The sequence below is a fragment of the Quercus suber genome, unplaced genomic scaffold, assembly GCF_002906115.3.
Source record: "Quercus suber isolate HL8 unplaced genomic scaffold, Cork oak 2.0 scaffold_158, whole genome shotgun sequence".
Classification (NCBI taxonomy): domain Eukaryota; kingdom Viridiplantae; phylum Streptophyta; class Magnoliopsida; order Fagales; family Fagaceae; genus Quercus; species Quercus suber.
In genome coordinates, this window is record NW_027069619.1 from 468,163 (window position 1) to 486,192 (window position 18,030).

The 18,030-nt window shown below is 34.2% G+C and overlaps 1 protein-coding gene across 1 annotated transcript in view; it reads right to left on the reverse strand.

Moving 5' to 3' along the window:
- Positions 1–17,234, reverse strand: part of LOC112033623 (uncharacterized) — a 17,605-nt gene extending 371 nt beyond the window's left edge. Inside the window, exons 1-7 of the mRNA XM_065777545.1 lie at positions 16,985–17,234; positions 16,813–16,902; positions 11,104–11,225; positions 5,638–8,917; positions 4,897–4,939; positions 4,749–4,818; positions 7–63 (exon numbers count right to left, since the gene is read on the reverse strand). Coding sequence (XP_065633617.1) covers positions 7–63; positions 4,749–4,818; positions 4,897–4,939; positions 5,638–5,758 — 291 coding nt within the window. The 5' untranslated portion in view covers positions 5,759–8,917; positions 11,104–11,225; positions 16,813–16,902; positions 16,985–17,234. The remainder of the gene's footprint in view (positions 1–6; positions 64–4,748; positions 4,819–4,896; positions 4,940–5,637; positions 8,918–11,103; positions 11,226–16,812; positions 16,903–16,984) is intronic.
- Positions 17,235–18,030: the final 796 nt, after the last annotated feature.

An 18,030-nucleotide genomic window follows, 5' to 3' on the forward strand; every position in this document is an offset into this window, starting at 1 on the left:
ATATGCATGAGTTTGGGCATCTTTGGGTGCATGCAACAACCTTATTGGGCTAACCATCATGGCCTAATTAGATCAATCTTGTCATTTAGTATATTGTTACAGGAACCAAGAAGCTTCCTAGCTAAAGCTTATAAAAATGTCAGGATATACATTTAAATTAACCAGTGTGGAACTCTCCAATGTATTCTTAAGAACACAGAAGAAGAGGAATGTAGTGAGAGAAAGCATGAGTTCAAGTTACTGCTTAAGAACTTCAACAATGAAAAAATCGGCATATTAATGGCATCTAATTTGCTATTGGTATCACCAAGCTATAAAAAGTCGACCATTTGCAATCATGAAGAAACATAATAATTAAAATTTAAAGAACTTTAGTTCCTGTGATCTGGAATTTTCAAATATCATATGACATTCTTTGGTTTGGCTTTACTAAGTCTATGCTAGAGCAATTTTAGATAATTAAGCTGCTGAATATTCTTGAGTTAACCATTTGCAAGCAACATAATGGTTAATGCTACACAATTCACTGGTCAATAAATTAAGATACGGTTTGTGTTAGCCAAGTAGAATTTGGAATCATAAGAGGGGTTGTGGTTCATTCCGCACAATTATTGTACATATATAGGACATGTTATTGTTGTCAAGTTGTCAATTCTCTTTCTTTCTTTTTCTCCTTTCTTTTAGGTTTTTGTTCCATCTTTACATTACTCATTCTTTTTATTCAGTCGTATCTCACACTTCATAACTTTGCAGAACAAAACCACACATAATGTGTGTTCTGACTCCAGAATGATTTTTGCTGAAAACCAAAAAAGAGAATAAAGAGAAGAATAATATACTACTAATGTCATTTTTTTTTTTTTTTTAAAAAAACACGTTCCTATGGAGTCATAATTCTTTAACTTTGTATTAATGGTAGATGGCATGCTTCTTGGCCTTGGGATGCCCAGGATGAAACATGTGGGATTTGTAGGATGGCCTTTGATGGCTGTTGTCCTGACTGTAAGCTCCCTGGGGATGATTGCCCACTAAGTACATTACTTATTTAACAATGTTCCACTTTGTCTTCATGTCTTGTCATTTTACAACTATTTCTTCTGCTGTTGAATTCCCAAATTTTTTAGTTGTTGACCTATACTCCATAATTAGGGGAAAAAAAAAAAAAAAACCTGGATACCATGCCTTCTTCTTTTTTGTATGTTTGAACATTTTCTGATGGTCTTGCTTGAATCAGTCAAGTGGCATCCAATACATAATAAGAATTGCTTTATGGAACAATTGCATATACAGCATATAGTGCATAGTTAGCCTAAATGCTTGAGCATTTAGATTCTCTACTTGGTTCATTGAACTTCTATATTTGAGCTTCAGACAACTACCATGGGATCTTATGCTGGCCCTACTACGGCGTGTTGCACATTGTTAGTAGTGCACAACCCGCAGACTGATTCCCATTACTATGTGGTCTTTTTATAGTTTTTATAGTGCACGTACATTGGAGGTGAGATTCGTAGAGCTATTTGAAATTGTGCTCTCTAAAATAGTTATGGTTTTGATAATTGCTGAATGAAAATGGATTGTTTGAAAACGTTGAGATAGTTTGGTAAAATCTTTTAAAAAGTGCAGTTTTAATAATTTTGTGTTTGACTAGCTCTTATCAAAACTGCTATATGAGGAGTAAGTTACCAAAAAGGAAAATTTTTTTATATAAAAAAATGTGATCAGATTAAAAGAGCTAAATTTGGGGTCTTGAAAAAAAGAAGACAGTTTAGGAAAAAGGGGTGTAATTGCATTAGTAATATTTAAATCACCAAAGTTGAGTTTTTGAAATGGAGCTCAAGACCAACATTTTCGCGGTCAAATGGCTTGCCAAACATCCAAATAAGGAAATGTGGTTTCAGTAAGCATGGTTTGGTTCCCACTACTAAATGGGCAACAGGTGGAAAACAAATTTGTGTGGTGCACTGTTTTAATTTCTCTTTCAACATTTTCTTTGATGGAGTTCCTAGACTTGTGTCTATGCCATTAATATCACAGCTTGGATCTTTTCTCATTCTCTTTTTATTTTTCACTTCGCTGTTTTAAGTTTTGTATACTTCCTGTACACACATTTCAGTTTTAATAGAATGCAATTACTTATAAAAAATAAAAGAATGCAATTCTCTAATTCTCTTCTTTCTCTATCTCTAATCTTCTCTAGGAGGCCCAGTTCCCTTGAAGAAGTACTATAACTAATCTTGTGTCTTGATAGAACTATAACTATTGGGTTTCTATCATGGCAATTGTCGATGATGTTAAAATTCACATGTATCAAGTACTGTGTAATAAAGATCAATATACGTCTCCGCTGAAATCTTCAAAAAAAAAAAAAATATATATATATATATAGAACAAATTTAAAAAGAAAGAAATTTCTATCAGCCCTTAAAGTAGTCTTAAAGTAACTAACCTGTCCCCAATAAAAATGTCAGGATATACATTTAAATTAACCAGTGTGGAACTCTCCAATGTATTCTTAAGAACACAGAAGAAGAGGAATGTAGTGAGAGAAAGCATGAGTTCAAGTTACTGCTTAAGAACTTCAACAATGAAAAAATCGGCATATTAATGGCATCTAATTTGCTATTGGTATCACCAAGCTATAAAAAGTCGACCATTTGCAATCATGAAGAAACATAATAATTAAAATTTAAAGAACTTTAGTTCCTGTGATCTGGAATTTTCAAATATCATATGACATTCTTTGGTTTGGCTTTACTAAATCTATGCTAGAGCAATTTTAGATAATTAAGCTGCTGAATATTCTTGAGTTAACCATTTGCAAGCAACATAATGGTTAATGCTACACAATTCACTGGTCTATAAATTAAGATACGGTTTGTGTTAGCCAAGTAGAATTTGGAATCATAAGAGGGGTTGTGGTTTATTCGTGTTAGCCAAGTAGAATTTGGAATCATAAGAGGGGTTGTGGTTTATTCCGCACAATTATTGTACGTAGGACATGTTATTGTTGTCAAGTTGTCAATTCTCTTTCTTTCTTTTTCTCCTTTCTTTTAGGTTTTTGTTCCATCTTTACATTACTCATTCTTTTTATTCAGTCGTAACTCACACTTCATAACTTTGCAGAACAAAACCACACATAATGTGTGTTTGACTCCAGAATGATTTTTGCTGAAAACCAAAAAAGAGAATAAAGATAAGAATAATATACTACTAATGTCATTTTTTTTTTTTTTTTTAAAAAACACGTTCCTATGGAGTCATAATTCTTTAACTTTGTATTAATGGTAGATGGCATGCTGTTGCTTCTTGGACTTGGGATGCCCAGGATGAAACATGTGGGATTTGTAGGATGGCCTTTGATGGCTGTTGTCCTGACTGTAAGCTCCCTGGTGATGATTGCCCACTAAGTACATTACTTATTTAACAATGTTCCACTTTGTCTTCATGTCTTGTCATTTTACAACTATTTCTTCTGCTGTTGAATTCCCAAAGTTTTTAGTTGTTGACCTATACTCCATAATTAGGGGGGGAAAAAAAAAAAAAAAACCCGGATACCATGCCTTCTTCTTTTTTGTATGTTTGAACATTTTCTGATGGTCTTGCTTGAATCAGTCAAGTGGCATCCAATACATAATAAGAATTGCTTTATGGAACAATTGCATATACAGCATATAGTGCATAGTTAGCCTAAATGCTTGAGCATTTAGATTTTCTCTACTTGGTTCATTGAACTTCTATATTTGAGCTTCAGACAACTACCATGGGATCTTATGCTGGCCCTACATTGGAGGTGAGATTCGTAGAGCTATTTGAAATTGTGCTCTCTAAAATAGTTATGGTTTTGATAATTGCTGAATGAAAATGGATTGTTTGAAAACGTTGAGATAGTTTGGTAAAATCTTTTAAAAAGTGCAGTTTTAATAATTTTGTGTTTGACTAGCTCTTATCAAAACTGCTATACGAGGAGTAAGTTACCAAAAAGGAAACTTTTTTTATATAAAAAAATGTGATCAGATTAAAAGAGCTAAATTTGGGGTCTTGAAAAAAAGAAGACAGTTTAGGAAAAAGGGGTGTAATTGCATTAGTAATATTTAAATCACCAAAGTTGAGTTTTTGAAATGGAGCTCAAGACCAACATTTTCGCGGTCAAATGGCTTGCCAAACATCCAAATAAGGAAATGTGGTTTCAGTAAGCATGGTTTGGTTCCCATTACTAAATGGGCAACAGGTGGAAAACAAATTTGTGTGGTGCACTGTTTTAATTTCTCTTTCAACATTTTCTTTGATGGAGTTCCTAGACTTGTGTCTATGCCATTAATATCACAGCTTGGATCTTTTCTCATTCTCTTTTTATTTTTCACTTCGCTGTTTTAAGTTTTGTATACTTCCTGTACACACATTTCAGTTTTAATAGAATGCAATTACTTATAAAAAATAAAAATAAAAGAATGCAATTCTCTAATTCTCTTCTTTCTCTATCTCTAATCTTCTCTAGGAGGCCCAGTTCCCTTGAAGAACTACTATAACTAATCTTGTGTCTTGATAGAACTATAACTATTGGGTTTCTATCATGGCAATTGTCGATGATGTTAAAATTCACATGTATCAAGTACTGTGTAATAAAGATCAATATACGTCTCCGCTGAAATCTTCAAAAAAAAAAAAATATATATATATATATATAGAACAAATTTAGAAAGAAAGAAATTTCTATCAGCCCTTAAAGTAGTCTTAAAGTAACTAACCTGTCCCCTCAACTGCTTAAACTTTTCCTTGTATAGATCAAGGTTTTGAAATACCCAGGAATTTTCAAGACTAAAAAATAAGAGAAAAGATTCAGACCATCTTAAAAAAAATTCACTATAACAATTTTTTTTTAAATTTAACACATACCTACTATACAACTTTTTCCCTGGCATCGCATACTTCATCAAAACTGCAAAAAAAATTAGATGTGTTATGCAGACAACAAGGAGCCATTATTATTCAAGTGTCATACATAATTGCTCTAATAAAAGAGGGGTTGGCAATAGCACCCAAGTGAAAATTGTGAAATTAATCGGTCTAAAAAGTTAAAAGGTCACATTGATTAAAGCCAAAAAATTAATGTCAGTCTAATAAGAGGGGTTGGCAATAGCACCTTAGTTTTTGCCTAGGTAAAATAACTCTATTTAGAATCTGGCGCCTTGTTTCACTTGGGCTAGCACCTTTTTTAGGCTTCATCACCTCAAGCGATACAAGGCATTGGCGCCTTAAGGGCACCTTTGACTACACTGACCTAGAAAGTTATCTTTTTCTTTATTTTACTGTTCATGAGTTACTATTCACAGCTAAGGAACAACTGCCCAAATCTTGACTTCCACCTCTGTTTTGATCCTAAAACCCTACTAATCCTAGTCCCGAAAACCCTGTAATATCTATTATTTTCCAGTCTTTTTCCCACCAAAACCTAACCCTAAACCCTCAAAACCCAAAAGCTTTAAACCAGATTTTACTATTCCCCATGAATTTTAAAAAAAAAAAAAAAATTTGAGAAGTAAACAAAATACGTTGATTAAAACAAGAATTTCAAATAAATAAAAAAAGAGGGAACAAGAATTTCAAAAGTTTTTTGTTAAGGAAAAGGACACATACTGCTAACTTTTTGGATGATGACATTGTCTTGCCGTATCAAGAAGGTGAACTTCACTACAGCTCCCTTAGACATAGCATGGCAGGCACCTAAGAAAGAAACAACACTTAATATGATGATCATATTCAATTGGAGGCAAAGGGGAAAAACTAAGAAAGAAAACTACCTGCTACTAAATTAAGAATGACCAATGCATTAATGTCAACTGTCTTGAGCCTGTTGTAAGTTACATGTTCTTCTTTAGGCTCATTTCCTTTAGAAACTTTCTCCTTTAAAACCCTCTCTGCAGTATTGGGTAGTAGCTCCGCCTCTAAGCAACGTTTTAACCCCCTTGGAAGTGATTCTATCCAGAGTTTCACTTTCGTACTCTGCAAGCGACGACCAAGGCATGCCATACGGTCACCAAACCGATTCAATTCTCTATAACGATGTACAGCATCAAATTTGAATCCACTCCTCTCTACTATGGACTCAATATTGCTGAAATAAAGACGTAGTATTGGAGGGACCTTGTGCTTGCCCATAAAAAAATTCATGGAATCTCTACAATCCCCAACAATTACTGAACTCTGATATTTGTATTTTTCTTTCAGTTGGTTTGCAAAGTCAACTACATTGAGGATTGTGAGAGCCTCAGCCTTTTTTTGCCTTTGTAGCTATAACTGCTTGGCAGCCACAGAACAAAAACTTATGCCCTTGCGTGGCAATGAATCCAATCCTAGCAGATCTACTATTTTTATCAAAACCTTTCCCAGCAAGTTGTCCAACATGCCCAAAAACTCCAACATGAGCAACTGACCCATCCACATTTAAAATAACTAGGTCATCTCCAAAGTCAGAGGGTAAACGACTAGTCTACTTGTCAACTCTACACCTAAAGGAATAAAAAGAAGTCGATGTCCCCTCAAAACAACCTGGATGAAACAGCTTCGCATGGTAAAAATACCTAGACACAAGGTTAAGTTTTATCCAGGTTGTTTTGAGGGGACATCAACTTCTTATTCCTTTAGGAGTAGAGTTGACAAGCAAACCAGTCGTTTACCCTCTGACTTTGGAGATGACCAAGTTATTTTAAATGTGGGATGGGTCAATTGCTTATGCTGGAGTTTCTGGGCATGCTGGGCAACTTGGTGGAAAAGGTTTCAATAAAAATAGTAGATCTACCGGGATTGGATTCATTGCCACACAAGGACATAAGTTCTTGTTCTGTGTCTGCCAAGCAGTTACAGCTACAGAGGAAAAAAAGGCTTAGGCTCTCGCAATCCTCAATGCAGTTGACTTAGCAAACCAACTAAAGGAAAAATACAAATATCAGAGTTTGGTAATCGTTGAGAATTGTAGAGATTCCATGGATTTTTTTATGAGCAAGCGCAAGGTCCCTCCAATACTAATTCTTTATTTCAACAATATTGAGTCCATAGTACAAAAGAGTGGACTCAAATTTGATGTTGTACACCGTTATAGAGAACTGAATCGGTGTGTTGACCGTATGGCATGCCTTGGACATCGCTTGCAGTGTACGAAAGTGAAACTCTGGACAGAATCACTTCCAAGTGGGTTAATGCGTTGCTTAGAGGCAAAGCTACTACCCAATACTGCAGAGAGGGTTTTAAAGGAGAAGGTTTCTAAACGAGATGAGCCTAAAGAAAAACATGTAACCTACAACAAGCTCAAGGCAGTTGACACTAATGCATTGGTCATTCTTAATTTAGTAGCAGGTAGTTTTCTTTCTTAGATTTTCCCCTTTGCCTCCAATAGAATATGATCATCATATTAAGTGTTGTTTCTTTCTTAGCTGCCTGCCATGCTATGTCTAAAGGAGCTGCAGTGAAGTTCACCTTCATACAGCAAAACAATGTCATCATCCAAAAAGTTAGCAGGACGCGTTCTTTTCCTTAAAAAAAAAATTTGAAATTCTTTTCCCTCTTTTTTTACTTATTTGAAATTCTTATTTTAATCAATGTATTTTGTTTATTTATCAAAATTTGTTTTTTTTTAATTCTTGGGGAATAGTAAAATCTGGTTCAAAGCTTTTGAGTTTTAAGGGTTTAGGGTTAGGTTTTGGTGGGAAAAAAGTTGGCAAATAATAGGGATTACAGGATTTCTGGGACTAGGATTAGTAGGGTTTTAGGATCAAAACAGAGGTGGAAGTCAAGATTTGGGCAGCTGTTCCTTTGCTGTGAACAGTACCCCAGAAACAATAAAATAAAGAAAAAGATAACTTTCTAGGTCAGTGTAGTTAAGGGTGCCCTTAAGGTGCCAAGGTCTGGTATTGCCCGAGGCGATGAGGCCCAAAAAAGGCGCTAGCCCAACTGAAACAAGGCACCAAATTTTAAATATAATTATTTTACCTAGGGCAAAACTTAGGTGCTATTGCCAACCCCTCTTATTAGACTGACATTAATTTTTGGCTTTAATCCATGTGACCTTTCAACTTTTTAGACCGATTAATTTCACAATTTTCACTCATCCTTAGACCAAAGGCTTATAAGGCATGGTGGGAGGCGTCTCTCCCCGATGTGGGATTGAACAAATCCTTGAGGACTAAGGCTCAACGCCATTTCCAAAGAGGACAATACCTGATTAGGAGCTAGGACGAAAGTCCTCCCACATCTATCATTCCATCCCCTTTAAAAACCTAGTCCACAAGGTACACTATCACACTACAATCATAGAACACCCCCTCTCCCTCTAAAGAACCTTGCTCACAAGGTGGGGAAACTGAAGTTGAAGCTTGTAAAGGGATTCCTAAGTGGCATTCTCCTGTGACTGGCTTGCCATTGAACCAACACCTCAGTGATAGTTCTAGTTCTAAGGTTATAGGCTACCTGACCAAGTTTCTGTAGAATATGGAAGGGCCCAAAATATCTGGGAGACAGCTTGTTAAAGCCCTTGATGCTTAGGGACATTTGTCTGTAAGGATGGAGTCTAAGATAGACCCAATTACCAACTTGAAAAGTCTTATCAAACCTGTGCTAGCCAGCTTGAGCTGCAATCAAGTTTCGTTTGAGAAGAGTGAGAAGAACAGTTCTGTCTGCAGCCCACCTGAGTAGTACCAAGGACATAGTCTAGGATCTTAGGAGGGGAAATACCAAAGAGAGCCTCAAATGGAGTCATCTAAGTAGAGGAATGGTAATAGGAATTGAACCAAAACTCAGCCAAATACAACCAAGCAGCCCAAGTCTATCACCTACAAAGGCTCTCAAATACTGCTCCAAACTCCTATTCACCACCTTAGTTTGGCCATGAGATTGAGGGTGATAAGCTGAATGACAGTAACCACTGAACACACCGTTGCTAATTAGTACTTGACGCCAAGATTATTCATTTAGAATAAAATTTGAAACCCTAACACTAGATTCATACCAAAATATTACAACAAAATAACATCAATTCATCATATGAAAAACACCCAACAACACCATGAAAAAGAGTGACAATAACATTAGGATCAAATTCGTAGTAAATTGTATAAGAAAAAAAAAGCAAAGTAAGTGAAGAGGTACCAACTGTAAGAATTAGAACAAAACTATTTGTACAAAATTTTGAAACCTGACTTGAGATATAAACCAAAAGAGACAAAAGCAACGCCATAAAAACAGAGAAGAATGAGGAAAAAAAATAAAAAGATACATTCTTCTATATGTGGCCATGACAATCACTGGGAAATGATGAGAAGGAATTCAGAACTCTAGAAATTAAATTATTTAACCTGAAAAAAAGCATTCTGAACAAAAATATCCTGATATCTCCCGTACATATGAGTATTTTTATTTTACTTCGTAATAAAATTCTGCAAATACATATTTGAACTCACCGCTGACCTCATCAAGAATCATTAATTGTTATTGTGTGCCAATATTATACACTTGTAAAATTCAAAAATAAATTGACCAAGCAAAAATTGACCATGGTTGAACAGTCCCTAGCATCAACATAGTTGGGGGTGCTACATATATATGCCAAACCCACAAACACAACTAACCAAATCAATCTACATACAATTATCTGAAATGGCAAGGGACGTTGCTTGCAAGTGGAACGATGGGGGGAGGGGGTCTACATTTTGAGCCGATGTGTAATTGTATTAAGATGAATATGCATAGTTGGCCCTCTTCTTGACTGCTTTCACTTATGAAACCCCAATTTAAACTGTGATTCTACTTTTTATTTTAATTTCAAGGCTCAGAATAAATTTAGTTCAACATCCCTTTCAATTCTACACATGCAAACATACACACTAAGTTGTAGAGCCGTTTTTGAACCCTACACATTTTTTTTACCCTAATATTATTTTGCCATGACTTTTGTTACATAATTGCCCATATTGTCAATGGCTGGTATTGTAAGCAAAGGTACGAAAATATTATTATGCATTTTAGGTAGTAATGATTAAAATTTTATCCATGCTGTCGTGATTATTGTTTGTACAAAATAGGTTATCATCATCACCATCATCAACCAATCCACGTGTGGTGTGGTGTGTGTAAAAAGTTTAAAAAAAAATTATGGTTTAGACACAATAGGACCCCACTAAATAATGGAGAATGTGTAGTGTTTGTTGCCCTTAACAAACCTATACACAGTCTATACCCTACGAAATTGGACTCACCTGCAATATACACAACTGATTTGAACATTTCACCCATTTTGATTGGTTCCCAAGGAGGGGTTAAACTGAGCACATCGTTTTACCTATTTTGGAATTTGATGGTTTTTTTCTTCTTCTTTATCACTTAACGGTCTTAAATTATGTATATTTACCATCCTCGCCTTCTCTAACATGTTAAACTAGTTGTCGTCGTTATAAGAAATAGTAAAAACTAAAAAAGAAAATATACCACTCCTCCATACAGTAGCTGATGTTTGTTTACGTTAAAACAACCATTATACCCCTAATTAGCGTTTTTAGCAAATTACATAACGCCACTTCATAGAAATGAAGTTAGCTCTTGGGCTTCATTAATAGGGTGAGTAATAAATGGAACAGAAGCTCATTAAATTGCTATAGGCCTAAAGATAACGTGGACCATAACACCACATTCAACATTCTCACACTTACCCCATAATCTATTCTATTGGCCTTCAATCATAAAAATTCAACCAATATTAATTCCAAAGTAAAAAAAAAATAAAATTAAAAAATAAAAAATAAAAAAACTCAAAAAATATTTTATAACTAGTAACATAATAAATTATGAATGGTAAATAATAAAATGATGATGTTATTGATTTAAATAAAAATTTATCGACTCAACTGTTGGTGTGGAATACCATCAGTTTTGTCAACTAAAAAAATTTCTCAAACCATATAAATAAATATTATAAGAAAAAAAATATATCAATAAATAACTAGATATTTTATTAGCACAAAAAAAAAAAAAAAAAAAAAAAAAAAAAAAAAAAACTAGATGTTTTATTAAACAATTAGAGGACATAGAGAATAAAAGAAGCGTTCATGTACTTACCTTTGCTTCTGTGGAAGGTCCTTTTCCAAATCAACAACCAGCTGATTGATACCAACAGAAAACCTCAAAAGCTACTGATACTGATATGATCACCATGGTTCGTTGGTCCTTGTTCTTCAATTCTATAAGCATGCCACAAACCAAAATTATAAACAATAATAATAATAATAATAATAATAGCATTAAATAATTAATTAATATATTTTTATTGGCTAGCATACTGTCCAGATGTATATTTAAGACATCTAAATTTATAATAAAAAAATCCCACTTAAAGCTACTGTTTTTATGCCTCAAAATATATTGAATTGAACTTGTCCTTGAGACTTGAGAGTTGAGACTTTGAACCACAATTGCATGTTGCTCCTTTCACATATAGATGAGAGATAGAGAGGGAAGAGACAAAAAAAAAACTATATAAAAATGTAAAACAAAAAAGTGATCCACATAAACAACTAAGAGCTACACTGCCATCTCCTGAGTTTGATGGTTTGGTGCTTAGTGTTTGGTCTTATCTTGATATCTTCTTGTTGAAAACTTTTAGAGAGACAATTATTATTAACAAGAATTTAAACTTTAAGGTTCTCCACGATGCTCACCCCCCCCCCACTTTTATTTTCTTAAAGAAAAAAGGATCACATATATCATATGTACTATATGTGGGACCTACACAATGTGAGTGTGATAGTCTTACCAGAGTAGCAGTGTAGAACAAGGCAATTGATTCTTCAATTTTTCATTTTATTTAATTAAACACAAGCTTGACCAGGTTGAAATTTAATTGGTTTGGTCGAGGTAAACCTGGAGTGGGAATATGGATTATATTTTAGTTCTAGGAGGCTACTGGCTAATAAGGGCTAAGGAATGGCATCATTAATATTGCAGTGATATCGTACTGATAATTTCTATTTGATGAAACCTATATCACTACGTTTTAATACTAATTAGTTGCTGACAAATACCATTAGATTTTCTTTTGAGTAATCTCATTAATTCATTGGATATTTTATATTTCACATATCAAATGATTCATCCAGTCAAACAAATGTGGTTTCAGTCAATGTGCCCATTAATTTAAAATAAAAAGCAAGTCCACTTTTTAAGGATTCAATTCATACATAAATGACCTGCTACTGTAAAACAAAATTTTCTTCAAAAAATGTAAGTTTGCAACCTACCCCAATTAAGCAAACTACAATAGCTTCTATTTCTAGAAGTTATCATGGTATGTTTTATTCCTAATCATTGTTAGTACTATGAAAAAAAAATTTACTATTTGGGAGAGGTTTGTGTTCTTATATTGAATTATTTTTAGTAATAAATTATAAATTAGGACAAGATTTATCTAATCACCCATGTAAAACTCTTTTTTTTCCAAAATAAATTATCTGACCACTTTTTTTTTCTTAATTTCAACTACTCCATTCTGCCAAAAATGGGGAAAAAATCAATCTTTCATTTTCTGTTTACTGAGCTTGAGCCATCTCATTGGAGACCATTTGTCAACATTTGAGACTTCACAGCAGAACTGTCATCATACGATTCCAGAATTACTATTTTATTAGCACCAAGCAGAGTTAAGTGGTTAACCAGATTTAGTTTGTTGTAAGTATTTTTGTTCTTGGTTCTTAGCCCCCATAAAAAAGAGTGGGGTTATAAGTGCTTAACCAGCATAGCTATAGTGAGTTGAAAATCTGTGTGAATTATGATAAGAAAGACATAATTGTTAATCTATGCCAAACTAAAAGAAACTCAAAGCGTAAAAGCTGAAGCGAGACACAGGAACAAAGTCATCCCCACAAAATCAAAAGGTTAGTGGTAGATTCATAGTCCACCCCCAAAAGCTTCAGTATTCTTCAATCTTTAATCTTTTCAGGTTTCTCGATGGTACAAAGTATAAAAATGCATCCAGCAAACATATATCTTTCTCCTGTCCTAGAATGGACTGTTTTTCTCGTTTAAATTTCATAAGCACTTTTCCCAATACAAATTTATTCACAATGGACATCCACACAAACTTTATACTCCAATTTCCCAAATACTTAAATTCTCAGCCTCCCAGCTTTTATCTTCTCCAGGATGTATATAGTTGAAAGGATCAAAATTCAATCAAGAAATCTCTTTCGTTGCTTTCCTTTATTGTACTAGTAAATTTTCTCAAATTTTCAATTTATAATCACAAGCATTCTACCAATAGACAATAAAACACAGCTCAATCACAGTGGATAAGTAACAGTCCAATTCTGCTTTTGCAGAGAATATTAAATGTTAGTTCCACAAATCAATTAGGCCCCTAACCAGGTTGGAGAAATGTGGACAAGAGATTGCAAAAATAGCATAACATGCTAAAGACCTAATGGAAACACACAAATGCAACTCTAATTGCCAAACTACAAGACCTACCTACCAAAGAAACTCACTTACTTTCACCCAACAAACAAAAGCAAAAACAAAAGCGGGAGACATTTACTCAATTGTTCAAAAAAAAAAAAAAAATTGTGAGGCACTAATGATATGCAAGATAATGTTTGAAAAGTTAGTGGTATTGTGACCTTTCTGGAAAGATAGTAATTTTGACAATCTGAGGTGTTTTCCAGTCCTAACACTCTGAGCAGGGTATAAACCCTGTGTTAGCTCTTTTTAAGGTGAAAAAAAGTTGATGGACTTGGTAAGTATTTGGGTCTAACTTAGATACGGGTTAGAAAAAGACATCATTTCCTGATTTTTTTTTTTTTTGAACAATTGAGTAAATGTCTCCCGCTTTTGTTTTTGCTTTTGTTTGTTGGGTGAGAGTAAGTGAGTTTCTTTGGTAGGTAGGTCTTGTAGTTTGGCAATTAGAGTTGCATTTGTGTGTTTCCATTAGGTCTTTAGCATGTTATGCTATTTTTGCAATCTCTTGTCCACATTTCTCCAACCTGGTTAGGGGCCTAATTGATTTGTGGAACTAACATTTAATATTCTCTGCAAAAGCAGAATTGGACTGTTACTTATCCACTGTGATTGAGCTGTGTTTTATTGTCTATTGGTAGAATGCTTGTGATTATAAATTGAAAATTTGAGAAAATTTACTAGTACAATAAAGGAAAGCAACGAAAGAGATTTCTTGATTGAATTTTGATCCTTTCAACTATATACATCCTGGAGAAGATAAAAGCTGGGAGGCTGAGAATTTAAGTATTTGGGAAATTGGAGTATAAAGTTTGTCTGGATGTCCATTGTGAATNAAAAAAAAAAATCAGAATTTTATATATATACATCAAGCATTCTATTTGATATAAAACACTAAGATGTAGATTGGAAGTGATGTCAAGTCCAATAACATTTTACTTAACTCTAATTTCGAGGCTCATGTAGCAGATTTTGGACTTGCCAAATTCTTACAAGATACAGGAACATCAGAGTGCATGTCTGCAATTGCAAGATCTTACGGCTTTATAGCTCCAGGTACTTTTCTTTTTAATACTATAGGCGTACATATTAGTTTCAAACATTATTCATAGTTTTAGCTAATAAATTGCTAGCTTAACACGTCAAGAAACCGTGGATTTAATTATTTAAGAGTTAAGATCACTTGTTTTGATATCATGATATATTACCGTTTATATCAAAAAAATTAAACTATTAACAAATAGTGCAATTAATCATTATCATATCAGTTTGAAACATTATTCATAGTTTTCAATTAATAAATTACTAGCCTAACCTGTTAGGAAACATGAAATTAATAGTTTAAGCCCATTTTTTATATCATGATAAATTATCACTGATATAAAAGCTTAAAAACTATTAAGAAATAGTGAATTTGATCATTTTACTCATTATTCTAACATGAGTTTCTTTCGATCCAATTTCCTGCTCAGGAGATCTAATCACTAAGATTGAGTAGTTAAATAAAGCATAAACCAAAGTCAATTTGACTTGGAGAAATGAGTTGTTCACCCAGAGAAAGAGGTTGCTCTCATTCAAAAACTTATTCATTTTCTTCAACTTTAGGTTTCAAATAACAACTAGATCCATATATAGTATATACATCTCAGCCCCACTGTCCATAAAAATGTACCAAATACTTTCCTTGGGTCCAACCAGTGTATTGAAAGCAGATTCCTGTGCATTCCAAGAAGGGTAAAGCCTTAAGGCTCCACTAACCCAATGGAAAATTCTACTTTTCTTGCTTTTTCTTTTACTCAATTTCATACTAATGGTTAATGAGCCTTGCATGCCTTGAAAGTTGAAACCTTACACCAAATGTTGGCTCACTCTAATTACAACCATCCTTTTAACCAAAACCCAAAACTAAAACCTTAACTAAATGCACGACTACCAAAGAAAGAATACCCCCTTAAAGAATCCAGATTGGGATCCAAGTTTCTTTACTTTCCCTTTCCCTGAACCCTATAAAGAAACATGTGTATGGACTATGGAATACAGACACATAAACCCCAATACCTTTTATTTTTTCACATTAGAGTCTGCTACTTTACTTGGGGAAATAAGCCTCACCTATACTTTCTCTGTAAAAGATTAGTGCGGGCGAGTCATGCATGAAATTCCACTCGTACTTCACAATATTGAAGAGACCCATTTACCCTTCACCCTTCTCTTTGAAGAACCCATGCTAAATTCCACTCGTACTTCACAATATTGAAGAGACCCATTTACCCTTTACCCTTCTCTTTGAAGTACCCATGCTAAAAATTTAGTATAAAAAAAATTGTCTCATGAATATGCATGTGTGATCTGTCTTACAACTCTTCTATGCATCATACATGTAACCTCCTTTTTACACGTGTTTTATAGCTGTGAAACTCACACAATAAGAGGAAGAATTCATATATTTGGTGTCTTATGTATAAGATATATTTGATATAGCCGTATGCTTTATGGATGTGCATCAAGGCAATGTTAAGCCTTTGCCTGGATTTCCTCTCAACAATTCGACTATGGAAACAACAGCAGTGAACCACAAGATCTCTATCTGTGTGTGTGTGTGTGCACGTGCACAGATCAAAAAGATACAGATATCAAAATATCTCCGAACAAGGAATTAATAAACTTAATGAAATTATTTCAATAAGAGTAAACAGTTTCCAAATTTCCCACACAGTTGCAACTTTGAGACTACAAAACTCAAATTAATTCTCTGATGGCACTATTTCCAAAAACCCAACGCATAAAAGCATCATTAACAACATCATGAGCGTCCATCACAGCCAGTGTTCAAAGTCTTACTAGAAATCAAAACTCTCAATCAATTATCACCAAATTAACAAAACCCAAAAATTTTTTCTTTTTTAAAAATCTACTCAATCAAATTACTCTCAAAACTTTCCCATATAAAAACATAAACCCAGAGCAAGCTAAGCCTCCAATCACAAACACAACTACCAAAAGGTATTCTTTCTCTAGAGAACAAAATGACAAAGTCGTATACATGAAAAAGAAGATGCTAACGTAGACAGATAAATACAATCCATTTCTATAGAATGTCAGCAAAGAGACCGATAAAACACAATTTCTAGTAGAACCTGCATTTTACTTCCAAATTTTCTACCTTCTCTAAGTTTTAGAAACCAGGTAACTAGAAGTGCTTATGCTGTGATGAGACAGCCAAAGAATCAGCCATTCCAACCAAAAAGCAGTCATTTCCCAACCAAAATTTTACTTTCTTAGAAACCAAACGAAACCCAAAATCAAAAATTAAAAATTTACCTATCAGTTAAACACTCAATTTTGGGGCAAATGTTGGTAACAGAGGATGAGGAACCCTTCAATCGCAGCAACCGAGCAACAATCTCATCCCTGCACATAGAACAAATACCCAGAAACATTAATTAAAAGCTAAAACAAATAAACCAACCAAACATTAATTATAAACACTCACAGCTTAGTTACTTTTCGGGTAGCTTAGTGGGCTGGGGAGCGGTTTCTTGGACTTATCAGGCTAGGGGATTTTCTAAGAAGAAGAAGAAGAGAAGCGCATGACTGTGAGTGTGCTTCTGTGTGAGGGTGAGGCGCTGAGTGAGGATGAGGGAGGCGTGAGATGAAATGAGGGTTAGGGACTTAGGGTTTGTTTTCGCTATATATATATATAGGACAAGGATTTCCTCCAAACATGTTTACAGCAATTGCTGCAAACATGGACAGATGTCAAACACTTAAAGAAACACATAAGCAAAGGTCATGTGCAACTTTAAGGGGATTGCAGGTAACCCTAACGTTAACAGTGTTAGTAAGAAAGTCTTCTCCTCAAACACGTATGCCTCTCTCTCCTCTCTCTCATCTCCTCCACCTCTGTTTTATCAGCAACCTCAGACCGGCAAGAGCGTGGCGGCCACGTACTAACGGGAAGAAAATACTCTCTCTTTAAAACCCAATCAACGCCTCTTTCGTCCTCATTCTTTGTTCTTCTCAGAAACCCCAACCACTGCCACATGCTCCGCCTTTCCCATCCCCCACCCACCTCTTTGCCGCCAAGGACCACCGATTCTACCACCCATCATTTCAAGGTTCCGACTTTTTTCCTGGTTTCTTACCAAATCCCTCTGTATTTGATACGATTTTGGTTTGTTTTGTGTGATATATTTGGATGATTTAATTCTGGTTTTTTCTTGCTATGATAATTAGATTTCTTGTTTATAATTATCTTAAAATTATCATTTTGGCTGGCTTGAGTTCTTGCTGTGATATATTTGTAATTTTTGTTCTGTAATTTTTTTTTTTTTTTTTTTTTTTTTTTGGGGGGGGAAGGAATTAGTTCTATAACTTAGGTTGCATTTGAGATTTGACATTGGCTGAAAAAACTAGCTTTTTTTTTTTCAACTTATTTTTACTCCTATTCATCTTACTTTTTCTATTAGGAGAAATTAATCATCATTAATGATTTATACATTTACAACAATTTAAGTTTAAAAAAAAAAAAAAAAACCG